At 35.3% G+C, this 25,297-nt stretch overlaps 4 protein-coding genes across 7 annotated transcripts in view; 3 read left to right on the plus strand and 1 right to left on the minus strand.

The window, feature by feature from the left end:
- The first annotated feature begins 1,566 nt into the window (after positions 1 to 1,566).
- Positions 1,567 to 5,206, plus strand: LOC107002527 (glycine-rich RNA-binding protein 4, mitochondrial-like). Of its 2 annotated transcripts, none has more exons than XM_015200582.2 (5): positions 1,567 to 1,673; positions 2,996 to 3,133; positions 3,218 to 3,286; positions 3,968 to 4,074; positions 4,337 to 5,206. In XM_015200582.2, the coding sequence occupies exons 2-5, from the start codon at positions 2,998 to 3,000 to the stop codon at positions 4,802 to 4,804; spliced, it is 780 nt and encodes a 259-aa protein (XP_015056068.1). In that variant the 5' UTR covers positions 1,567 to 1,673; positions 2,996 to 2,997; the 3' UTR covers positions 4,805 to 5,206. The 2 variants fall into 2 exon arrangements, with proteins under 2 accessions (XP_015056068.1, XP_015056069.1); XM_015200583.2 differs by having other exon boundaries at positions 1,575 to 1,677.
- A 2,634-nt stretch (positions 5,207 to 7,840) lies between these two features.
- On the plus strand, positions 7,841 to 12,708 carry LOC107002470 (leucine-rich repeat protein 1-like). The gene is made up of 6 exons (XM_015200508.2): positions 7,841 to 8,309; positions 10,484 to 10,555; positions 10,668 to 10,811; positions 11,032 to 11,103; positions 11,185 to 11,256; positions 12,391 to 12,708. The coding sequence occupies exons 1-6, from the start codon at positions 8,077 to 8,079 to the stop codon at positions 12,461 to 12,463; spliced, it is 666 nt and encodes a 221-aa protein (XP_015055994.1). The 5' UTR covers positions 7,841 to 8,076; the 3' UTR covers positions 12,464 to 12,708.
- A 484-nt stretch (positions 12,709 to 13,192) lies between these two features.
- On the minus strand, positions 13,193 to 22,317 carry LOC107002198 (microtubule-associated protein futsch-like). 2 transcript variants are annotated; one of them, XM_015200117.2, is made up of 4 exons: positions 22,026 to 22,317; positions 18,609 to 21,879; positions 16,352 to 16,901; positions 13,193 to 16,267 (listed from the first exon to the last, which is right to left on the minus strand). In XM_015200117.2, exons 2-4 carry the CDS (start codon positions 21,765 to 21,767, stop codon positions 13,518 to 13,520), a joined length of 6,459 nt encoding a protein of 2,152 aa, XP_015055603.1. In that variant the 5' UTR covers positions 21,768 to 21,879; positions 22,026 to 22,317; the 3' UTR covers positions 13,193 to 13,517. The 2 variants fall into 2 exon arrangements, with proteins under 2 accessions (XP_015055603.1, XP_015055602.1); XM_015200116.2 differs by having other exon boundaries at positions 13,193 to 16,901.
- A 1,563-nt stretch (positions 22,318 to 23,880) lies between these two features.
- Positions 23,881 to 25,297, plus strand: part of LOC107001706 (replication protein A 14 kDa subunit B-like) — a 3,832-nt gene continuing 2,415 nt past the window's right edge. The window contains exon 1 of one of the 2 annotated variants that reach the window (XM_015199671.2): positions 23,881 to 24,033. The gene's annotated coding sequence lies outside the window, so the exon portion shown is untranslated. The remainder of the gene's footprint in view (positions 24,034 to 25,297) is intronic. The other variant, XM_027912462.1, reaches the window with a different exon arrangement.

Consider the following 25,297-nt stretch of genomic DNA (forward strand, 5'->3'; position numbering starts at 1 on the left):
ATAGTTTAGCACCACGTATTAAAAAAATATTTAAATAGCTTAAATTTAAAACCGTTAAATAAGTGGTGAATTTTGAAACAAAAAGTGGATGACAAGGGTATTTTGGAGCCAATAGGTGGGTGGGAAGGGTATTTTGGAGCCAATAGGTGGATGGAGGGTAATTTTGTATCATTTCCAATACTTTGAGGGTATTTTAGGCCCTTTTCCGTTTTTTAATTTTTGTATTACTGTTATTTATTTTTTTTAGTTATCGTACATTTATTAATTTATTTTGTTATTGCCGCATGACTTATCTTTTATTATTGATATAATTTATTTGAATTAAAAATCTATCGAATATGATTAAAAGTTTTGGAATATTGACAAATACACAAAAAATAGTGGAAAAGATCTTTGCTGTTATAAATCATTTTTTCAGCCTTAATATAGTAGATTAATTGATATTTCACTTTCAATCTCGACGTGTATAGAATTAATTAACAGACGTGACAAACTTTGCCAAAACAATTACGTAAACTTAGTAAATGTCATTTCATTAGGAATTAACTAAAAAAAGATCTGATCCATCCAAGTGTACATAAAATCCAAAATTAAATATTACAAAATTCACGTAATCTCAATAATTTATAATGAATTTAACTAATATTCATTAGCGATATATTTTTTTTAAAAAAAATATGCTTGGGTAACACTTATATGTAATAGTTTATTACTATCTTAATTTTCAGTGAGTTTAACTAATATTCACCGACTGTGTAAACTTTTTTTACACAATCAAATGACATTAATCGATAATAACCGGTTACCATTTTAATTTTAAATTTTTTTACTAAGTATTTATGTGGTCTAGATTTAACATTCTAAATTATTTAAAAAAAAATTGTTACCTCATAATCATTCGAATTACTACTAAGCAAAGGTAACGTTTGATATAACAAAAACTATTATGTATTTCTATCACTATAAAAAGACACCCTCCCCCAAAAATAGCTAGAGCTGTATAACACACACACACATGTATATATTTGTTAGCGAGGGAAAATGACAAATATACCCCCAAACTATCGTAAATGGTATATATATCCTCTGTCATACTTTCGGGACGTTGGTGTGACCGTCGTCTAAAAACTAGAGCATATATGCCTTCAATTTAACGGAATAAGAAATAGGGACACGTGGCACAATGATATCAGTCGATTCGATATTTAATAAGTGTTGGATTGGTAGATAAGATTATGACACGTGCATGTCTGTTAGTATAAAGGGTATATATGCTCTCGTTTTTGGACGGCAGGGGCACCAATGTAAGAAAAGTACGACGAAGAATATTTACATATCATTTACGATAGTTTGGATGGTATATTTGTCCTTTTTCCCTAGTTAGCGCGAATATGAATATAATTTTGACTAATCGGCTAAATGTGTAACTTCTCGAAAAAAAAATAAATCATTTTGGGCCTGATAGGATACTAGTCCATCCAGATTTCAAACCTACAGGCCCAATTCCTATCTAGCGGGTCATACTGAGCCCATACACTAACCGCCCTATTTATTGATCATTTCCGCCCTACTTTCAAATTACGGCAGTCTTCTCCGGCCAAAAGTAGAAAGCTGAAAACACACAGCGTTTTTCCATCTCCGTCACTTTTTCCGGCGAAACTGAGCTTAAGCTCGTAGGTTCACTCTCTTACTTGTCCTTTGCTGTGTATTTTTATATGATTTATTATACTTTTCGCTTTTGTAAGAAACCCTAATCTCATTTCCACTGATTTTTAGTGTTAAATATAGGAACTATCGATTTGTTTGCTATGATTATATCTATTCTGTATGATTGAGGAAAGATACTCAAGCTATTTGTATGTTCGATGTGATTTTTACTAGTTGGTTTTGCTTACGCAGGTTTTTTTACGAGCTGGTATGCGTTAGATGTTGACTTTCATGTAATAATGGTTTTAGAAACTTTTTTGGTTGTATAATTATCTTTTTGAGTGTTAGTAGTCTGGTTTATGGAAGAAAATGTACATGATGATATAGTGTATAATGTGGAATATATGTAACCATGGTGTCTAGGGTAGGTTGTAGCTTGCACACACCTATACTTACCCCAGAATAAGCTGGTAATTCCATGGTGACCTAGTGTTTTGTCTCCTCTTTGATTTGAACATGAAATTTCATGGTTCTCCGTTCTCGTTTCGCTTTGACCACATGTGACACCCTTGGATGCCTGAACTTTGAGTATTAGTCGTGATAAGTTGTGTAGAACCTGGAGTAATTATCATCCCTAGTGTAGAACGTGGAATATATATACCATGGTGTCTAGGTTTGCTTGGGCTCGCTTCTACTAATCCTGCAATAACATGCTAATTCCACAGTGACCTAGTAGTTTGCCGTCTCTTTGATATGAATGTGGAACCTCATGGTTCTTAGTTCTCTTTACTGACTACATGTGATGCCCTTGGGTGCCAGAGCTTGGAGTATTATTCTTGATAAGTGGTGTATAACCTGTGGATTAATTATCACTAGGGTTTTACAACCCTAAATTAGTAAACAAGAAAAATTTAGCCCATTCATATTTTACTTTTGTCTTGGTGTTTTGTACTCTTTCTCATTTGCACAAAGTAACTAAGGTTAAAGCAGTGGTTTGTTAAACTGTTAAATCTAAATGTTACCTTTGGCTCTAAAAATTGCTGCTGAAATTGTTTTCCATCCGTCTCCTTGCTCTCTCCGCTCATTTGGGAATAGACTTGACCAGTCTTGAAGAGAATTAAGGTTTACTTGGATCCTGTTGTTTTGCTTCCCTTCTCCCTCTTAAACTTGAGGTAGTTGACTATTATAACAAAACATGTTCTTATGTAGCTTAGTAGTTGTGCAACATTTAAAATTTAGTTTTAGAGTGTAAGTTGACAAACAAAATGTTCCTTGATCAAAATTTTAATCATGATACGCACATTTTTTTCATTAATTCACTGATATGTGGTGTTCTTCCGCTTTTCAGGAATGGCTTTCTTTAACAAAGCTGGAAGCATTCTTCGGCAGGCTGTTAGCAAGCAGCACATCAATCACGAAATATCTGCATCCAAGCCTTCAATTTTTCAACTTATTAGATGCATGTCTTCAAAACTTTTTGTTGGAGGTGCATGCAGTTACTCTTATGCTAGAACAGTATTCATTACATTTCTTCGATTTTCTGCTGACTTCCTCTAGTTTGGCAATGTAGGAATCTCATGGAACACGAATGACAACTCTCTCCAAGAAGCTTTCAGCAAGTATGGAGAAGTCGTTGAAGGTTTGTCTAATTTAAAGCTAAATGTTATTTTGACTAGAAATCCTCTCTCATACTTGTTTAACTTTACGAATTTTCATTTAGAATCCTTGCGGTTAAAACTGGACACTGGTGTGCTTTCTCATGATCACATTCGCTGGCACCTAGTGCATGTTTTTGTTATTATGGAGATTATATTTGCACATAATAAAGATTGTCTGGGCAGAGTTTGAGTGATTGTCAGGAAAAGTATATGACGAAGTAGGGAATACTTTTTAGTTGATGTTTCTCAATATGAATTTCCAGATGTTATTTTAGGATGAAAGACACTCATTTTGTGTCCAAATGAGGGTCTTAATGATGGAGTGACAATTGTGTTGCTGATTGGATTTATCAAAAGTAGTTGTATTACTGGTTGGATTTAGTAAGTGAAGTCACTTAGAGTAATGGAAGAGTTACTTCACTATTTTTTACTGTTTGAAGCTGTATTCCATGAATGCTTGCTCATTCATATTTAGCTGTGTGAACATATGACATATCTGTATACAAAGGCATGTGTCCGGACACTAGTTCTAGCTGTATTCCGTGAATGCTTGCTCATTCATATTTAGCTGTGTGAACATATGACATATCTGTATACAAAGGCATGTGTCCGGGCACTAGTTCTATCTGGAATTACTGAAAAAATTCCAATGCATATTGCAGCAAGAATCATTTACGATCGTGAGTCTGGGAGATCTAGGGGATTTGGCTTCGTTACTTTCAATACTTCTGAGGATGCCAGTGCTGCCATCCAGGCTTTGGACGGACAGGTATCTCTTCACTCTGCTACTCCATGAATGAAAAGACCCGTGTTCCCTTTTTATTTGGGTTCACATCATGTGAACTAACTTCAAAGGAATGTTCTTTTGTGGTATCTGGCATTGGTTTTATCCAGATATTGTGCTTAAATATGCAAATGATAGGTATGTTCGGGGGGACGGGAGAGGGTTTACGTGTGGATGTGCCTGTATGCATCCCATGTATTTCTGTTTGCTGGTTGGATTATGACAACTTTTTCTATGCATCTTTCAGGAGCTTGATGGTCGTAGGATTAGAGTAAATGTAGCGAATGACAGGACAAGAGGATACGGCGGCGGCGGTGGTGGTTATGGTGGCGGTAACTATGGAGGTGGTGGTGGTTATGGTGGCGGCGGCAATTATGGGTCTGGTGGTTATGGTGGTGGTGGTGGCAATTATGGGTCTGGTGGTGGTAATTATGGTGCCTCTGGTTATGGTAGCAGTGGCAATTATGGCAGCGCAGGTGGTGTTGATGCTAACGTCGCCAGCAGTTATGGAAGCGGAGAAAGCAATTTTGGCTTTGGCACAAGTGGTGATAACTATGCCAGTGGAAGCACTGATGCTGCTAGCAACAGCTTCAGCTTCGGCAACGACGCTACCAGCAACCAAGCAGAAGCTTCTGATGTTAATAGCCCAGTTGATGCAGGTGAAAATTACAGAGATGACAATGACTCCAGTGATTATGCAGATAGAAGAGCCTAAAGGTTGAATTCCATACCCTTTCTTCCCAATGCTATTGATAAAAGACCGAAACCGATGGAAGATGACATCTCTTCCTTCCATTGTTCTCTTTCATAATCTTATCTTTCTCTCACTCTAGCTATATTTCCGACTTCTGTTTTTCGTCGTGGACTCGAGATTTCGCTTTTGTTTTCCCTTGATTTGGATGCATGATCCCGACTCTGTGTAGCAAGAGCCAAACATTGTGTTAGCCAAGTAAAAGACCTTTTGGTGTTGAACCTGATTTTGTAAACAAGTCATTACATGTTTGGATTGAAGTGTCGAAACTGATATTATTGAGTCTGTGTGTCTCGTAAAAATGTTTAAGCACTTCCTACTTTGGTTAAATAATTGAAAAACTCCGAAAAGAAATTTATGTATAAAGTGTAAAAGATCAATTATTTAGACTAGCTGCAATTGGTATTATACATTAATGTAGTCAATTGGTAATTTAACTAAACACGTTTTAACGTGTATTTGTTGCATTTGTTTAGTCGGTAGTCAATCATCTTACACATCTGTTTTCTGTTTATCGATCTGTATTTTATCTTTTGTTTTAAAAATGCCCCTCCTTACATTGCGTATATAAAGAAAAAATTCATATTTTTCAAATTTATCTTTATGTATAATATATAAACGTGTCTTTTGACTGCGCACAGGGTGGATTAGTTTACTTACTCGAAAAATTGATTGTCACGGTATAATATATAAACGCGTCTTTCAACTGTGCATATGGCGGGTCAGTCTACTTACTCAAAATTTGATGGTCATTCGGCGTATTCATAGTCAGTAGAGACAGTTAGGTGTAGTGTTACCAGTAGAATTAATGTTATAATAATTATGCATTTATAAATAATAGGGGAAAAAGTCGGAAATATATTCTGAAATATATTTGAAGTTTGATCAAAATTATTGTTGTGGTATAAAACTTTGGAAAGAACACTTTTATCTCTGCGTTGTTTAATAGTGTATTCTTAAGGTATATATATGTCCACGTGGACGTAAAAAATATTACATTATTATAAATAGTAATGTGTCCACGTGACACATATATAACTTTAAAATACACTATCAAATAGTTTAGGGGTAAAACGTCCTCCATAAAGTTCGGTATCGTAACAGCAATTTCGGCTAAAGTTCAAGTATTTTTCAAACTCTTTTCCCTAATTAATATAATCTCCAACTCATATTAATATAGAGTTGACAAAAAATACTTTTCTTACCGAACACAACCCTCGATAAGTTGGATTAATAAATTTACAGTTAATTCAATAAAGTACTATCAAAAGATGTGATGTTATGAAGAGATTTATCTTAATTAACGCATCAAGTTCATTCATGTAATGTTTCAATTGGTAGAATCAATAAATTTTTACAAAATAATAATATATACAGTGTCATTTCATAAAAAAAAAAAATTAGATATAAACATATCATACCTTACTAAAAAGTTTGAAATATCAATTAATTATTTTTTAAAATAAATAACTCCATGAAGGGAACCTACCAACTAACAAAATTCAAGTCCATGGGTATTAATGATGGAAATTTGGTACATACTTTGTTGACCCTCAAGTCTTGTGGGTTGGCCTCCAATTTAGACCAAAAATGTATATATGATTGTTTGGCCACATATATAATATACACACATTTTTTTTATATCGAAAAATTTCAAAAAGTTATTTTCATAATTTTCAAGTTAGTTCACAAAAAATTCGAAGTAATTCTAATTTATATTCATGTTAAAAGATAACTTAATTTTACAATAATTTCATAATTTTTATGTCCAAACGCCCACTGAAATTATGTTAGTAAAACACACGTTAAAGAAAATGGGACCATCAATTTAGAAAGAACCATAAACTATGTATTGTAATATCAAAATTGACTTAGGAAAAAAAATAAAAATTCCAACATGAATTGGTCTTCCTAAATCACTAATTAATCAAAGAAAAAGCCAAAACACTAACTAATGCTTTTTCAAATAAAAAACAGTAGTATAACGTAGTGCTTATGGAACCTTTTTTTGTTTTGTTCTTGTAAGCACAAAAAATGTGATGGAATCGTTTTATATACGTTTGAATTATTTGGTTGAAGTTTGAAAAAAGTTATTCTAAAGTTTAAAATTGATAGTTACTATTTGGAATATGAATTGTATTCGATTATGTATTTATTACGAGAAAAAAAAAAGTTAAAAGATTTATGGAGGAAAGCATTAGAATCAATTTAAATTAAACTTTTATATTTTAATATTAATAAAAAACTTAAAGGTAAGTTTGTAGAGCAATAATTAGATCAACTATGTTGTATGAGAAATAATGTTAGTTAATCAAGAAACTCGTTGTTCAAAAGATGGAGATGTTGAGGTGAATGTGCGAACAATTGAGCATATTAAGACAAGGTATGAGTGATTCTCGTGATAGACAAAATAACGAGAGCGAGACTAAGATAAATTTGAGTATGTGTAAATGAGAAGTGTAGATACCTCAGTGAGCAAGTAGCAGACGACATCGAACGTCACAAAAGATAGAGTTAAACCATAAGTATTTAAGGGGTGGGGGTGATTAAACAAAACATGAACACTAAACACATCTTGAGCTTATCGAGAACATAACCTTATATTAGAGTGTTTGCAAATTAGGGTAGAGGATAAATTGATAGTACCAACGTTGGTAACAACTTCGAACATGACCAACTCTCAGTGTGACAAGCGATTTTCTGAAGCTAACAATCTCTCAACTTAAAATAAAACATTTCCAAATTGTTTGAAAAGAGAAATTCAATAAGAACAACAACAACAACGAAACAATATGAAATGAAGATTGACAACTACACAATGTAACATCTGAAGCACAACACTAATACCCCTAGCAATAACGAAGGTCCAAATACTACCACCAAGCATACACTCTACCCTATTCACACCCTGCATATGAAATTACATCGAATATATTATTACGATATTAAATAAAAAAACTTTATAATATATTCATGCCAATACAACACATTTTGTAAATTGAGTGAAAAAAAGTATAGTAGAAGAATATAGAGTTAGTTTTACTAATAAATACACAAAGGTTAAGTGGAAAGTAGAAAAGATTCCCTAAAACACTCACCACCTGTTGTCATTCCCAAAATCCAACCTTTTTACTCCTACTTTCCTCTATATTTTTTCCTTCTTCTCCAAAAAAAATTCTCCATAAAATTCTAAGCAAAACCCATAAATTTTCTTTGATTTTTGAGTATTAATAACCATGGAAGCTGTGTTCAAAACCCAGAGTTTGTTCTTGAAGTTATGGGGTTTGTTGGCAGTTGTTCTTGCTGTAGTTGTGGCTGTGAAGGGGAATTCAGAAGGGGATGCTTTGTACGCCCTCCGCCGGAGCTTATCTGACCCGGGTAACGTGCTACAGAGCTGGGATCCAAATCTTGTTAACCCTTGTACCTGGTTTCATGTCACTTGCAACGGAGATAATCAAGTTACTCGTGTGTAAGTCTTCAAAGTTTCCATCTTTTTGTGTTTTTTGAGTTAAATACTTGTTTGGGTGTGCTGATAGCTATCTGAAATTGGTCGATTTGTATGTTTGTGTTTGTGTTATGTATGTGTACTCACAGGTATATGTATGGTCTAAACCTAAAGCGGTGGATTTGATTGAATCTGCTATGTGAGGTTGGATTTATATGACAGGAAAAAAGAGAAATTGCTGAGTTGTGGAAGGAAATGGGTCTAAGTAGAGTAGAATTTAGCTAGAGGATCCATATAGCCATTTGTTGTTGTTGTTGTTGGTTAGTTGTGTTGACATTTATTCTGGGATCATATAGATGGCAAAAAGTTAAGCTTTCACTTGACTTGCTTGCTAACAAGTTTTTGTTTGGAGATTAGTAGCTAATGATTCCTGTTTCCGGGTTGAAGAGCATGCTGTATTACTTTTGTTTGACTTTCTCGAAGTTCCTGTCGTAATGTGTATCAATGATCTATGTGCTAAAGATGGAGGCGTCTGGTTCATAAATGATCTTTGTCGCTTTTATGTTTTTGATCTCACGTGGTTGCACCCTTTGTGTCTTATTACTTTTGTTTAACTTAACCGAAGTTCTTGTCGTGATGTGTATCGATGAAACAATGATCTATGTGCTAAAGATGGAGAAGTGTGATTCATTAATGATCTTTGTCGTTGTTATGTTTCTGATCGCACGTGGTTGCATCTTTTATAAACTTTTAGGAGATTTTGTCAGTTTTAAAGTTGTAATTCATTAGTTGGTGGTGACCCAAGATGAAGAGGGTGTGTGTATTACTTTTGTTTAACTTACCCGAAGTTCCTGTCGTTATGTGTATCGATGATCTATGTTCTAAAGATAGAGACGTGTGGTTCATTAATGATCTTTTTCCTTGTTATCTTTCTGATCTCACGTGGTTGCACCTTTTGAGTCTATTACTTTTGTTTAACTTACTCAAAGTTCCTGTCGTAATGTGTATCGATGATCTATGTGCTAAATATGGAGACGTGTGATTCATTAATGATCTTTGCCCTTGTTATATTTCTGATCTCACGTGTCAGCACCTTTTGTAAATTTTTAGGGGATTATGTCCGTTTTAAAGTGTGGCAAAGCGCCAAAATCTTGTACGTTAAAATTAGTTGGTGGTGATTATGTTTGTGTACGGCTTTACTGTTTTTCTTTTGAAATTTTGGAGCAACCATGGTCATTTGCTAATGTTTTTTTTTATAAAATCAAATTTATTATTTCATTGGCAAAATTTGGATGCTTATGACATTATGAATGTCTTAGAGTTCCATTTCCTGTATCTTATGTGATCTTGGAACACCTGATGACTGATGTTACTGGGTGGATTTTTATGTTGATTGATTGATAGTTGATACATAACAGATGATTTGTGAAATTTGAATGAGACACAAGCTAATTTATTGAAATGCAAGACTATTAGTGTTACCAAAAGCAAAAAAAGCTCTATGATCTATTGGGGCTTTAAGCGCAAAACGCAAATAAAGTGTGGACATTAATGAGAAGTGCGCAAAGGGAGAAAAAAAATATAAATATGTATGTTCAGTCTAAGACTAATAGTTATAAGCATGAACGAAAAATCTATGAACAAAGAAATCGAAAAAGAATTACGATAAATATCAATTTTTTAGTATCACCTCTTTAGAAGAGACTCATTGGCATTATAACCTTCATGACGGCACTGAACGCACATTAAGAGAGGGAAGCGCTCAACACCTTTTGAGCTTCGCTTCAGGGCTTAAGCACACTTCAAGTGCACTTTTGACAACACTCCTTGCTATATCTTCGCTACCGTGATGTCTTTTACATATTTAAAAACATGAGGTACTGGCCGGAATTCCACGTGTACGGAGAATCACATCAATTTCCAAACCGGAAATTGTTATATACTTGCATCTATCCTGAAAGGAACAGTAACTATAACCAACAAACATGTTTTTCTGAAATGGACTAGTCTCGCCTAGAATAAATTTCATGTTTGCTCACATGAACTTATTCTCTACTGATTTATACATAAACGGACCCCCGATAATTCTCCCAAAAAGGTGGTGCAACTCAGAAGAGGAACACAGCTGTAGTTTGCTTTATTTTTTCATCGTAATTATTACCAGTCTGAAATGTCTCTGGGTTTTAATGTTTCTCCAGGGATCTTGGCAACTCAAAGTTATCTGGTCATTTGGTACCTGAGCTTGGAAAGCTTGAACATCTACAGTATCTGTGAGTAATTATTTGAAATCTTGAATTGACTTGCCATTTATACTTTTATAGTCAATAACTTTATTTGTTTATAAGGAGTCATATCCATGAGGTAATTGTTTGTTTGCTTCAGGGAGCTTTACAAAAATAATATTCAGGGAACCATCCCTAAGGAGCTCGGTAACTTGAAGAGCCTTATTAGTCTGGATCTGTACAACAACAATATTTCGGGGACAATTCCTACTTCACTTGGAAACCTGAAAAACCTTGTTTTCTTGTAAGTTCTCCTTTGTGATGTTTCCCTATTTGGTTCCAGTCATGTGTACCGTTTTACGTAAGAGGGGGACGAAAAAGAAAGCAAGTATTCTGTTACTTGCACTACTCACAGAGTTCCCTTTTCTTCTTTGACCTTAATATTCAGTATCACTTGCTTGTAGTGAATGGGTTATAGCATAATACTCTTATGTTGATTGAAAGTTTCTTATCTGATCTATCAGGCGTCTAAATGATAACAAGCTAACAGGACCGATCCCAAGAGAACTTACTAGCATTTCTAGCCTGAAAGTTGTGTAAGTATAATTTCTTTGCTTGTGATATTATCGTTAATTCTTCTGCGGAATAGATTTTAAATTCTGCACTCTTTCTTCCAGGGATGTCTCGAATAATGATTTGTGTGGAACAATTCCTACTTCTGGTCCATTTGAGCATATTCCTCTAAACAAGTAAGATTTCCTTGTATATCCTACAAGTATCGTTGTCAGAGTTGAACTGTTAAAGTATTGAGCAATGGTGCAAAGGGTAATCATGTCTCTGTATGCTTAATTCTATCAAGTTCACCTTTAAAAAAAGACTACCAATCAAAAAAGGTATTCTTTTTTAAAAAAACTAGTATCTTGATTTGCCTTTATCTAAGTTAAATTTGGGCTTCATAATAGGTAAATTATGCCGGAAGCAATGACTTCTAACTTTCGTTTTAAAAGAAGAAACTTACTTGGAAAAGATTCGAATTTCTGCAATGACTTTTAAATTTTTCTTTGAAATAAGACACCTATTTGGAAAGGAATTGGATATGTGACCTCTTATTTCAGATTACAGTTCATTGATAAGTAGAGAAGCCTTAAATAACAATTTAAAGAGAGTGATATACAAACACCAATGAGTTCTAGATTTCCAGTTATATCAATTAGAATTGTGGGTGGTATTAATTCAGGCTATAGACGAGATACCATTGACTCCATTTACTTCAAACCTAAAGGAAGCCCAACTGTATTTGGATTTTGTTCCTCTGGATATGCTAATTATATGTGCAACACAAATCAATTGAGACGCGTCATAGTTACCTTTTCACTTTTTGTTTATTCCTTTAGCTCCTTAAATTCCCTTGTTTCGACATGTATTTATATTTATATTTTGTTGTTATTTTGGGAAGGGTGTGTGTTTAAGTAAAAAAATAAAGCCAGACAAGCAGATAAGCAATTGTGCTTTCAAATATAGTCAAAGAGACTACGTGTTCCTGGTGGTGCACATGTGTCATATGTGGGTCTTACCTGCTTAGCTTTTGCACTATGAACAAGAAATTTATCTGGGGCTAACTATTAGGACCAACCGCCTCTTTACGACTCTCCACTTAAGTACCTGGTTTAGTTTGCATGGTGCAGAGATTGATCTTTTGACACAAGTCCATCAACCTTTGCCACTTTAACCAAGTCCCGGGGGCTTGTGCTGTGTATAGTCCGTGCACCATATCATTCTTCTTGATTTCTCGACTCTGCAGTCATCTCCTACTGATTCCTTTAAAAAGATACAGTATCCTAGTTGGATGTTTCTAATAAGTTTCCTGAACTTCTAATTTGCAGTTTCGAGCACAATCCTCGACTTGAAGGTCCGGAGTTGTTGGGACTCGCTACCTACGACACCAACTGCTCTTAGAAGCTTGATGAATAGCTTCAGAAGAAGCGCTACTTTTGTGGACGTTTAACATATTCCCCTGAACCTTGTTTGTTGGTGTACTTACAGTGTGTCCAAAGTTGTAACTCTAAGCAAAAATATGGTGTATGTAGGTTATTACTGTGTTAAGGTATGTGTGTAAAACAATCTCTATACTGCTACCAACTGTTGATGTATTTCATATTTTAATGTCTAGTGAAATGGTTCAGTGGGATTAAAAATGCCTATTTTTACTTCTGTTACAATGCTATAAATATGAATGGAACAATAACACAGAAGGTGTTTGATTGAACACAATTTAAAAAAAAATTAAAGACAACTTTTAACATGTAAGTCAATTATAAATATCAAAATTTTTGTTCTTTTAAAAGAGTGAAGGTAAAGGTTCTACTTGTTTATCCACATTTTCTCATAAAAAATGAATTTTTATATCAAGTAAGTCCCAACTTCTAATAAGTTAAATTTTAATAAAGAGAAACGTGTCAATCTTTTTGGAACAAACTTGAAAAGAAAATGTATCACTTAAAACAAAATTAAGGAAAGATTATACATGGTATATCTCATTTTTAATGTGGTGAACCAAATATCCGCCAATAAAGTACATGCACTTAATAATGCAGTGATTATTAATCTTTATTATGTTATATTCCCTGTATAACTTAGTTCGCAAACCAAACGAGTTAAAAGAACTAAAGAAGTGAAGAAAACAGCAAAAAGAAAGGCAATGAGTCTTGCTTGCCATTACTTTCAGGATAACAGTCCAACATAAACTGCTTCATACAAAAAAATTACAAACTCCATATACAAGTTTAACAAAACCTTTTCTTCCAACAATCTCCAAAAAACTGCTGAAAAGATGATAAAAAAATATAAGAAAAGAATGCTTCAAGAAATCAAACCAAAACTCATTCTTGAAGGAGTCCATCATTTCACAAGCCACTCCAAACCATGCAATAACCCAAACTACTAATGCAATAAACACAAAATTGTGAACCAACTTTAACTCCTTTTTGTCAGTCAATCATCCTGAGCATCTTCATTCTTTGTCGGAGTCGCTTGAACTTGAATCAGAGCTTGAGCTTGAGCTTGAACTTGATCCCGTCTCGTGGGATTTGTCCTTCTTGCCTTTAACATCAGATGTAGCAGGCATATCAACAGCATGATCTGGTTTTTCAGCTATTGGTGTCTTTGCTTCTTTTAGTACAACTTCATGATCACCTTTTTCAGTTTCAGCTTCACCAGAATCAGGTAAATCAGATCCTCTAACACTTGATTCCATATCATTGGATGAGCCTGCTTCACTTGGCTTCGCTTGTGCTGACTCACCTTCAGAAGTGTAGTTCAGGGGTTTCTCCAGATTTCCTTCCAAGACTTGTTTCAAAGACAAGTCTGTTTCGACAGTTTGTGAATCTGAAGAAGCTCCTACATCTTCGGATTCCCCAGGATGCTCATCACCACCAACAGAATCATGACGGATGAGTGTCTCATCATCACTCTCAGAAAGTTTTTCATGATCCAAATCAAAATATTCAGTAGGTCTTGTTTCAAGAATTGGTAATTGCATATTGCGTGTCACGCTTGACGCTTCGAGCACCGCTGTGTTGTCAGAACTCCCAGATACTTCAGTTGCTAGCTCAGCATGAGGTTGCTCAAGAACATTAGATTTCTTCATTTCTTTCTCAGATATTCTCCTAAATATCATGTCAATATCTTCAAATATTTCTGCTTCTGGCACTGGCATTTCAGAATCTTCCAGCGCTGAACTTGACACTTCAGCTGCAGCTGCAACGTTCCCAGATTCTTCGGTTGCTAGCTCAGCATTAGGTTGCTCAAGAACATTTGATTTCTCATCTATTTCTTGCTCAGATATTTGCCTAAATGCTAGATTAATATCTTCAGCTGTTTGTGCTTCCACTATTGGCATTTGAGGATCTTCCAGCACTGAACCTGACACTTCAAACACCGCTGCATTGACAGAATTCCCAGGTTCTTCAGTTGTTAGCTCAGCATTAGATTGCTCAAGAACATTTGATTTCTCAGCTATTTCTTGCTCAGATATTTGCCTAAATGCAAAGTTAATATCTTCAACTGTTTGTGCTTCCAGTACTGGCATTCCTGAATCTTCGTGTACTGTACTTGACACATCAAACATTGCTGCATTGTCAAAATCTCCAGATTCTTCTGTTTCAAGCTTAGCATGAGGTTGCTCAAGAACATTCGATTTCTCAATTTCTTGCTCAGATATTTGCCTAAATGCTAAAGTGATGTCTTCAGCTGTTTGTGCTTCCAGTACTGGCATTCCAGAATCTGCCTGTACTGAACTTGACATGTCAAATACCGCTCCGTTGTCAAAATCCCCAGATTCTTCAGTTGCTAGCTCAGCCAAACGTTGCTCAAGAACATTCGATTTCTCACCTATTTGCCGAAATGTCAAGTTAATATCTTCAGCTGTTTGTGCTTCCAATACTGGGATTCCAGAATCTTCCTGTACTGAACTTGACACATCAAACACCACTTCATCGTCAGAATTAACGGATTCTTCAGTTACAAGCTTACCATTAGGCAGCTCAAGCACATTCGAATGAACTATTTCTTCCTCAGAACTAATTCTCAATGCAGACTCAATATCTTCAATTGTTTGTGCTTCCACCACTGGCATTCCAGAATCTTCCTGTACTGAACTTGAAACATCAAACACCACTTCATCGTCAGAATCCACAGATTCTTCAGTTACAAGCTTAGCATTAGGTAGCTCAAGTACATTCGAATGCACTATTTCTTTCTCAGAACTAATTCTAAATGCAGACTCAATATCTTCAATTGTTTGTGCTTCCACCACTGGCATTTCAGAATCTTCCTGTATTGAATTTGACACGTTGAACACCGCTGCATCGTCAGAATCCCCAGATTCTTCAGTTACAAGCTTAGCATCAGGTAGCTTAGCATTATGTAGCTCAACCACATTCGAATGCACTATTTCTTTCTCAGAACTAATTCTAAATGCTGACTCAATGTCTTCAATTGTTTGTGCTTCCACCACTGGCATTTCAGAATCTTCCTTCACCGAACTTGACACTTCAAACACCGCAGCATCGTCAGAATGTCTAGATTCTTCAGTTACAAGCTTAGCATTAGGTAGCTCAACCACATTCAAATGCTCTTTTTCTTTCTCAGAACTAATTCCAAATGCTGACTCAATCTCTTCAATTGTGTGTGCTTCCACCTCTGGCATTCCAGAATCGTTCAGTACTTGGCTTGATATTTTAAACACCGCTGAATTGTCAGAACTCCCAGATTTTTCAGTTACTAGTTTAGCATTAGGTAGCTCATACACATTCGAGTTCAATGTTTCATTCTCAGAAGTACCTCTAAATGCTAACTCAATATCTTCAACAGTTTGTGCTTCCAGCACTGGCATTCCAGAATCTTCAGCATTATATAGCTCAAAAACATTAGATTTCTCCATTTCTTTCTCATAAACTTGCCAAAACGCTGACTCAATATCTTGAATTGTTTGTGCTTCTAGTACTGGCATACCAGAATCAGTTTCATCTCTGACTATAACTTCTTGAGGCACTTTAGTTACTCCAGTTTGAGCAGATTCTGCATTTGCCACCTCAAAGACAGAGTTTTGAGCTTCAGCTATAGTCATTTCCGGAACTATCTCTTGAGCATCCAAATTAAGTTTTGTCATGGGATCTGACGGCCCAATATCACTATCCACAGGGACTCCTCCTTCTATTGATCTAGCATCAACAGCATTATGGACTTCTCCTTCAGCAAAATCTGTATGAGATACATCAAGATGATCAATAATGCTCATTCCAGATTTTTGAATTTCTGAAGCACACTCCTTTTCTTCATGCTTACCAATCTCTTGAAATGTGGATGCGTTTAAAATATCAGGGTGCAACGGAAACTTTCTTTCATGAACTTCAGCAAAGGCATCTTCAGCAACTTCTGGAGTGCCAGAATCAACAGTGTGGAATGCAGACAAACCCTCTCCAGTGGAGTCGATTCGTCTCTCGAACTCATTCTGGCATGATCCCAGCTCGTTGATGCTAAAGTCACCAACTGTATCTAATTCATAGAGAAATGCCTCATCAATGTCCTCAATACCATCTGTTTCTTCAACTATATATAGCTCATCATGCTGAAAATCAGCTGCTTCTGGTGGCAATACATAGTTTTCCAATACTTTGATCTGGTTATCATTTTCCTCGAGGATCATGTTCTTTAGACCTGATAGACTAGCACCTCTTGGGGCCTCAACAACCTCATGCAGATTGGAAATAGAGTTGGGAGTACGTGGGGAGCTGATAATAGGAATTCCATCATCAAGGTCATGGATTTCTGAAACATTTAAGGTCTCAGTGGTGCTTGCTTCCTCAATTGACTCAACCAGGATAGCTGGTGTCTCCTGCTTATCAGAAAAAGATACACTTAAACTACTAGGATTGTTTCCCAACTAGAAGCATTGAAAGTAAAGAAGAGTGAGAAGGAAGGAAATAAATTAACTTTCCAATAACATAAGGGCGATAACAATATTTTGATGCATGACTTCGATAATATACAGAATAGTTGATCCTATCACAAATAAAACTTTTAATGTTCTTTATCCATATCCCCCAGTCCCCAACCCACCACGGAAATGTAAGACTCACAAAGTAACAGTTAAAGCAAAACCTGAGAAATGTAACCAGTCATGTCTCCAATCATCTTGGCATGATGCTATCACCAGTCCAATTATTTTGGCATGATGTACTAGTACATGCAAGTAACCAGCAGTATATGCTCGTCCAGATTATGTAGGACATTAATAGTATGTAACATGGCCAAATTACAAGTGACCAGTAGCAATTCACTCATCCAGATGATGCAGGACATCAATAGTGAGTGCCACACAGCCAAATTACAAATATCCAGCAGCAATCCGCTCATCCAGATGGTGGATGATATTTTGCTCAAATACGCAATATTATTCCTAGCCAGTTAATCAGTACCTCTATCACTGACTCTGTCAAATCCATTATCAGATTTTGACATTCTAAAGTTCATTCACATTTGTTTACCTTTAGAGGTAAGGCATTTGTGCAAAATATGCTTTATCCATACTGCATTTTTGTCAAGTCCAAGGTTCATTATCAAACTGTGAAGTCAAGAGCAGGATATCAGTAGCAGTGTTTTACTTCTTATGTGATAGATCCAGATAACTTTTAGCTATCTAGAGTCATTTTGTTCTTCTGGTCAATATTAATTTTTACTTAGTGTTGAAATAGGTCTAAGTTCTGGCCTTTCTTAATGGATTTACTCCTATTTCTGGCTTTTCAAATGCATAGTTTATCATACAATTTGCTTAAAATATGGTTATGCTTCCTTTTGAAAGCTATAAAATTCACCACTACTGACTCGTAGATGTCATACGACATAACGTTTATCTTGAATTTAATCAAGACGGGAAATTTCATGATTTTGAAAATCTATGTTTTGAAGTTTTTTGGCTTTGTAGTTTTTCTTCACTCGAGGTTGAGTCACATAGATATGCCTTGGATTGACACAATATGCCCAAAAACTTTAGGCTTATAGTTTATCCTCCAACATGAAACAATCTATATCATGTAAAACATGCCAACATGAGTACCAGATTATTTTTCTACTATTGTAGGTATCTAAGCTGCAGTTTTCTAATGAAATCAGTCCAACAACATATCCAGTGTAATCCCACAAGGGAAGTTTGGGGAGGGTAGAGTGTACGCGGACCTTACCCACCTTAGGAGGTAGAGATCAGTTCCCGATAGACCCTCGGCTCAAGGAAAAATGTTTCAAAGCAGGTCGGAAAAAGAAATAGCAGAGGTGAAGAAACCATAGCAAAGTAATATAGAAAGCATGACAAAAAATTCTGAAATCAGTTAAGTACAGTAAATTATGTGTCTTTGCCTTCTTATTTGGTAAATCAAGCAGGTATGTCTTTATTGCCCATAGCAGCAATCGCGCATTTAAAGATAAAAAGTTAACCAGCTTTCAATTTTCAACGTAAATGAGTTATAATATGTGAAATGAGAAAATGAAGAAAGAGAAGTTGCTTAAAGGAAAAGCATAGAAGAGAAATGTGGAACGAAGTGTTTACCTTTACTTCCTTATCATCTGATGGATGTTCATCAATGGATTTGTCTGAGTATGCCAATCCTTCTTCACACTGTGAGATGGACCTCTCTGTAGAAGCATATTGATGTCCAACAGAGGTCTGTGTTTCATCCACTTCACTCAGAGCATCAGTAACCGAACTTTCAACAGCATCCGATGAGGGAAGATCATGCTGTTCAGAGACTATAGGTTCCTCCTTCTCAGTCACATCCTCCACAGATTGCTTCTCCAAAGAAGGCATAACTGGTTGATCAAGTGGAACCTCTGCGATCAGAGAATGCTGTTCATCACCCATCTGGCGAATGTTTTGATGATCTGAGGACGTTGAAAGGGATTCAACGGCGTGGTTTACAACAAGATGAGACACAACATGGGTATCTGCATCAAATCTTGAAGAAGAAACTTGATGTTGTGCATGATCAATAGTTCCTTCTTTATGCCCCATATCTTCGTCTGCTGATGATTCCGAGTCAATAGATGTCTGACTGACGACCAACTCAGGAACCTGAAGGGCATTTGCACTGCCAAAGACTTCATCATCTTCAGAAATATCCGCCTTTGCAACATCAAGCTCATTTTGGCATACCACCTCCCTTGACAGAAATTCTTGGTCATCTGCTGGTGCCAAAATCTCTTCATTAGTTGGAAGGGAATTTTTTTCAATATCCTGACTATTTTCCTCAGATTCCCTCTCTACGAATGAAATAGTGCTTTCCTCAACCAATGTAGGAGGAAACACTGTCTCAGATTCCACATGCTGATCTGAAGAAAAGGAGGCTGAAAATATGTTTTCCCTGATAGCAGAAGGACTAGAATCATAAATAGGGTGTTCGCGTGGAGTATGATCTACTGAAGTGCTTGTGATGTGGAAATCAGGTCCATCAAACGAAGCTTGCCTGGAGATCCCATTTTCTTCAATATGTCCCATTATCTCCTCGAAACTTGATCTCATTTCTCCTTCTTTATCAATAAAGACCCTTTCACTCACCTCTGCCAACGATGAGGAGCTAGATTGGCTGCTGTATCTTTGATAAGAAGTTTCTGGCTTGGATTGAATTTCGGTTGGATTAAGTTCCAATGCGTTGGTAATTCTTCCTTCCTGGAGCAAAGTTTCTTCTGCATCATGATGATTTTTCACAGTTCCCAGCTGCACCAAAGACTCTACTTCTTCGGAGGATTGACTTCCATGTTTGACATGCTCAGAAGTATGCTCTGGCTCCTCAGAGATATGTTCATCCATGAGGTTTCTGCATTCCAGTTCTTCTTGATCAAGGCTTTTGTGTCTGAGCTGCCCTTCAATGAGGTTACTGTCTTCCAGATCTTCAACAGAACTTAGTGATTCTGTTTCAGGAACAGAACTCACCTTCGAATCACTAAGTTCGCTAGATTGTCTTTGAAATGGTGAGTAGCTTGTTCCCTCTGTAGCCATTCTCTCCGGAACAAAATAGGGTCTCAAATGGCTATCTTGCTTGTCTTGCCTGTTCAGCCCGAAGATTGAGGGTCTTACGATAAAACTTTCATGCCTCCGGAAAAGTGGATCCTTTGCTTGAAATGTTATAAAGTCTTGTTCGTCCTCCATAAGATTAGGTTTCTCTTCACTTGAGTCATAAGGAAGATCAAATGGATTTCGCCTTGGTACTAAAACAGATGGAGCAGACCCGGGGATTGGTGGCAGTCCAAGGTCATAGTTATCATTATGAACATCAAATGGATTGTTTCTTGCTGTAGAAATGGACGGGATGTTGAATGGAAGATCAGCACTTTCCAAGTCAATCAAATTCTTTTCGGTCATCATCAGCCTCATTTTCTTCAGGGCTCTTCTCCTTGCCATAAGATTCTCCAACCGTTGATTTCTTTCGATCTCGGAGCTTCCCAAGTCAATTAGATTCTTCTGATCCTCTTCTGTCCATGTAATAGCTGACTTACTTATATCTTCCTCATCTTGCTTTCCTTCGTCATCTTCACCATCTTCATTCTCGTCGTCTGCAACTTCTAGCTCTTCTTGATTTTCAACACCATCATCAGATTCGTTATCACTCTCAGTGGTCTTACCAGAACTATCGGAAGCAGCATCAGAACCATCATGTAACAAACTAACATGCTGAGTAGTGTCTTCATCCAAAAGCGGATGGAGCTCATGAAGCATTGGAATAATGTCAGCCATTGAAGCATCAGGAGAAGAGCTCTCAGCTCGATCAGATTCCGAGTCAAAAGACTCGTCGTCGTCATCCTCCTCCTCTTCCTCCTGTTCTTCCTCTTCCTTCCTCTCCTTTTTCCAAGGGGAACCAGGAAGAGAATTAAGATTCACCCTTCTAGAATCAAAGGAATCTGATCTATCAAAGTCAAACTCAATGCTCTCATTATCAACTGTCGGAATGGGAGAGTACTGACTCTCCATTAGCTCCCCATCATCATGTTTCTCTTCACTCTTTTCACTGTTCTGCTCATAGAACTCCCTTGCTGCTTCCTCAAAATCTTCATCAACCGTTGGAATTGAAGAGTATTGACTCTCTAGAAGTTCCCCATCATCATGTTCCTCATTCTTTTGTTCATAGAACTCCCTCACTGCTTCCTCAAAATCCTCATCAACCGTTGGAATTGGAGAGTATTGACTCTCTGTAAGTTCACCATCACCATGTTTCTCTTTATAGTTCTGCTCATGAAACTCCCTTCCTGCTTCCTCAAAACCCCCATTCCCAAATTGAAAATCTCGAGACCTTTCCTCAGGTAGAGGGGAAAGATCACTGATCTTATCAATCGACTGATCTACGAGGCCCCTCTCCGTATATCTTTCCACATAGTAACTATCATCAGCACTCTCAATATGAGTAGTATCATACAATACACCAGTTCTCAAAGGTACTATATCATGACTACTTGTTTTTTCCTCCCTTTCAATTTCGGGTATATTAGGCTGACCAAAACTTAGTAAAGTTCCAAGCAAAACAGCAGTACAAACAAGAACTGGAGATACAGCTAACAATATCGAAAACAGAAATGGGAAAGATCTGTACAAAAATGCTATGAAACACAGCATACTCACAAGAAAAGGATGATTTAACACTGTAACATAACATCCTTTAATTGAAAACATCAAAATTTTCCTCATTTCAACTCCAATCTCTACTAATCCAACACCCATCTTTTTTTCTCACTATAAAAACTACTCAAAACTTCAAAAACAAATATCAAATTTCACAGCAAAACAACTCAATCCCCTTACTTACCAAGAGCAAGAACTCCCAAGTTCCAAACTGCATAAAAAAATGAAAAAAAAAATACACACAAAAAGATCAGCTTCAACACAACAAAAGAACCAAATAAACATGAAAACATGAAAACCCCAAGTAAGCTATTCTTGAATTAAAACAAAAGAAGAAGCAAAAATCAAGATTCTTACCAGCTCTTTGACTACAGATCAAAATCAATTCTCCAACAAACAGAAAAATCCCAACTTTCTTCTTCTTCTGTTTTTTCACCTCAACTAAAAAAAGTCTACTTCTATTTTGTTTTTAGCTAAAACTAAAGAGAAAAACAAGGTAATCAAAAGAAGTAAAAAAGAAAGAGAAATAGGAAAAAGAAAAAGTTTGCAGCTTTCTCTTTCAACCCTCTTTTTCTTTTCTCTTAACTTTCGGTTCTATTCTTGAAATCCCACCAATGGGGCCTGAAAAAATCAAATAAAAATTCAATCTTTTTACAGCATAGACTTTTTTTTTTGAATAAAAAACCAAGAATTTATATGACCAATTTCAATTATTTGAAGGATTATATTCCATTTGAAGATTGAAAGTAACAGACAGACATGCATTAATAATAATATAATTAAGACAGCTAAGTGGGGGTGGATTTACAGTGCAGAAAGAATGATGAAGAAGTTTTTTGCAGAATTTTAATTAGTTTAATGTTTAAACTTTTGAAGTGGGGACTGGGGAGGGATGAGGGTAATCATCACTATTTGTTGCTTTTTTGATTAAGTTAATCTTGATTAATGGCTGTCAATAGGACAGGAACACAACACTTTCACAGTATTTAACGCAAAAGCGGAGCTAAAATTTTTGACAAGAAAATTCATTATCTGAAGAAATAAACATATAAAGTAGTCGAAAGGGGTTTAATATCTACTATATACGATATTAAAATAATATAATTTTCCATCGAAGGAAGTTAATTTATGATGGCTCCGCCACTGATTTGAGGGCGTCTTGTCTTAAAACTAATCTATGCAGTTTGAATAGCGAGATAACGATAATAATTCCAAGATAAACTTTTTTCGCACAATTTATAAGTAAAATAATTCTTATGAAAGTTGTTATTAATATTTATTTTAGAGTAAGTTGTTTGCGTGGTACATTTTATAGTGTGATCTTTTTTCTGATCATGATTCATGCTAACATAGGATATTTTTTCTGATCATGATAATATATGATATTTTATGTGTCGAATTACTCTTTTTTAGTCTCTCAAGATAAAACACAAAATAATTTTTTATCAACTTTTACTTGTGTAACATCGATTTGACAGTTGACAAATTCCTCAAGGCACGATAAAGGAAATTTTATAATAGTATTACCATTTGAATATAAGTAATAAATTTAAAATAGTGATAAAATATGCGTACACTTTACCTTCTTCATATTTTATATTTTGTGTGATTTCATTTGTTATATCGCTATTATTATTATTACATCTTGATAATCAATTACATTACTTTACTATTTTATAGGATAAATAAAATAAAAATTACATGATAATTTACTTAACCATATGATTATATGAAAATATATAGTTAAAAAGTGAATGAAAACATTAGGTTTGATGTGAAAATTGTAAAGAGTTCGTGGGGACACATCTTTTTAATTTATTGAATAATTGGTAGTTGTGATTTGAGAGTTGCAATCCTCAACTTCACTTAATAATTTCTGTGACTTTATTTTTTATATCATGCACAATTCGATAATTTTATTATTGTAATTAATAAAGAATGTTATTTAATGGATAAAATATTTTATAATTTTATTATTATAGTAAATAAATTTAATGATTATACGTGAAATTAACATAACAATATGACATAATAACACATAAATTTAGACAATATTTTTATTCATTATTTCAATTGTAGAATTACAAATGATAAATCTAGATATTATTAAATTCAGAAAATCAATTTTCTCATAAATATATGTCTAACTTTAATTTTTTATTAATTTATTTTATATTTCGAATAATTCGGAAATTCATTACTATTTTTAAATTCATAATATACAATTTGGGTTTAATAGTTGAACTGCCATTTCCCGCGAGAATAATTTAACAAATTCACTCCTCATTTTCAACTAGGGTTTCGGCGTCTGAGATTTGCAGAGTTTTTTTCCGATCTCCATTTCCCTGAGAAACTCATCTAACTGGTAAGTTGATCTTGTTATGATTTTGTTTTTGGTGATTTCAGTGTATGAGTTTTGCTCTATGAACAATCCGAAGTTGTTGATATTCGCATTATAAGCTTCAGTTTTCGTACTGCGATTGATTGTTTTGAAATCTGCATATTTGAGTTGAGTTTTGCTCTATGAACTATCAGAGTTTGTTGATATTCGCATTATATGCTTCATTTTTCACTGTCCGATTGATTGCTTGAGATGTGAATTTGTGAGTTGAGTTTTGCCCAATGAACTATCAGAGGTTGTTGATTATTGCTTCATTAGCTTTCAGTTTTCGTTCTCGGATTGATTGTTTGAAATCAGCATACGTGAATTGAGTTTTCTATATGAGCTATTAGAAGTTGTTGATATCGCTTTATAAGCTTCAATTTCGTACTCTGATTGACTGTTTAAAATTGCATCTATGAATTGAGTTTTGCTCTATGAACTATCAGAAGTTGTTGATATCGCCTTATATAAGCTTCAGTTTCTGCAGTCCGGTTTAATGTTTTAAAACTGCATATGTGAGTTTTGAGTTTTGCTTTGTGAGCTATCAGAAGTTGTTGATGTCGCCTTATATAAGCTTCAGTTTCTGCAGTTGGGTTTAATGTTTAACACTGCATGTGTGAGTTGAATTTTGCTCTATGAACTGTGAGAAGTTGTTAATATTGCTTTATAAGCTTCAGTGTTCTTACTCGATTGATCCTCTGAAATGTGCATATGTGAGTTGAGTTGAGTTTTTCTCTACAAACTATGAGAAATTGTTGATATTGGTTTACAAACTTTCAGTTTTTGTACCTCGATTTAATGTTTGAAATGTGCATATGTGAGTTGAGTTTTGCTCTATGAACTATCAGAAGTTGTTGATATTGCCTTATAAGCTTCAGTTTTTGTACTCCGATTTAATGTTTGGAATCTGCATATGTGAGTTGTGTTTTGGAGAATTGTGAAGTAAATGTAGTTGCAATATTTCTTTTTTATGCCCTTCTATTTTGCTGCTTTTGAGGAAATTAGGATGGCGGACTGTAAGAAGAGAAGTGTTTTATAGCTTGATTGGCTTACAGTTGGTGGGAAAAGAATGCAAAAGAAATTACTCATGTTAGCTCTTCATTGCTTACCGAAAGATGAGAAGAATCGAGGAAGTACTGTTAATGTTGTTAAAAATTGTAATTGAATTGGGGAATTTTGTGTTATTCATGAGCTCTTCTAATATCACTTTATCAGAAGCTGTGGAATGCCCTGTTGTAAGGGGGGG

Source organism: Solanum pennellii, chromosome 10 (genome assembly GCF_001406875.1).
Source record: "Solanum pennellii chromosome 10, SPENNV200".
NCBI lineage: Eukaryota > Viridiplantae > Streptophyta > Magnoliopsida > Solanales > Solanaceae > Solanum > Solanum pennellii.

Excerpts from the sequence above, each read along its gene's own strand:
- LOC107002527 (XM_015200582.2), top strand. The coding sequence starts at position 2,998 with ATGGCTTTCTTTAACAAAGCTGGAAGCATTCTTCGGCAGGCTGTTAGC. Across the intron at positions 3,134-3,217 it reads TTCAAAACTTTTTGTTGGAG|GAATCTCATGGAACACGAAT; the intron begins GTGCATGCAGTT and ends TTGGCAATGTAG. Across the intron at positions 3,287-3,967 it reads GTATGGAGAAGTCGTTGAAG|CAAGAATCATTTACGATCGT; the intron begins GTTTGTCTAATT and ends TGCATATTGCAG.
- LOC107002470 (XM_015200508.2), top strand. The coding sequence starts at position 8,077 with ATGGAAGCTGTGTTCAAAACCCAGAGTTTGTTCTTGAAGTTATGGGGT. Across the intron at positions 8,310-10,483 it reads GATAATCAAGTTACTCGTGT|GGATCTTGGCAACTCAAAGT; the intron begins GTAAGTCTTCAA and ends ATGTTTCTCCAG. Across the intron at positions 10,812-11,031 it reads CTGAAAAACCTTGTTTTCTT|GCGTCTAAATGATAACAAGC; the intron begins GTAAGTTCTCCT and ends CTGATCTATCAG.
- LOC107002198 (XM_015200116.2), bottom strand. The coding sequence starts at position 21,767 with ATGGGTGTTGGATTAGTAGAGATTGGAGTTGAAATGAGGAAAATTTTG. Across the intron at positions 16,902-18,608 it reads CAGATGATAAGGAAGTAAAG|GAGACACCAGCTATCCTGGT; the intron begins GTAAACACTTCG and ends TCTGATAAGCAG.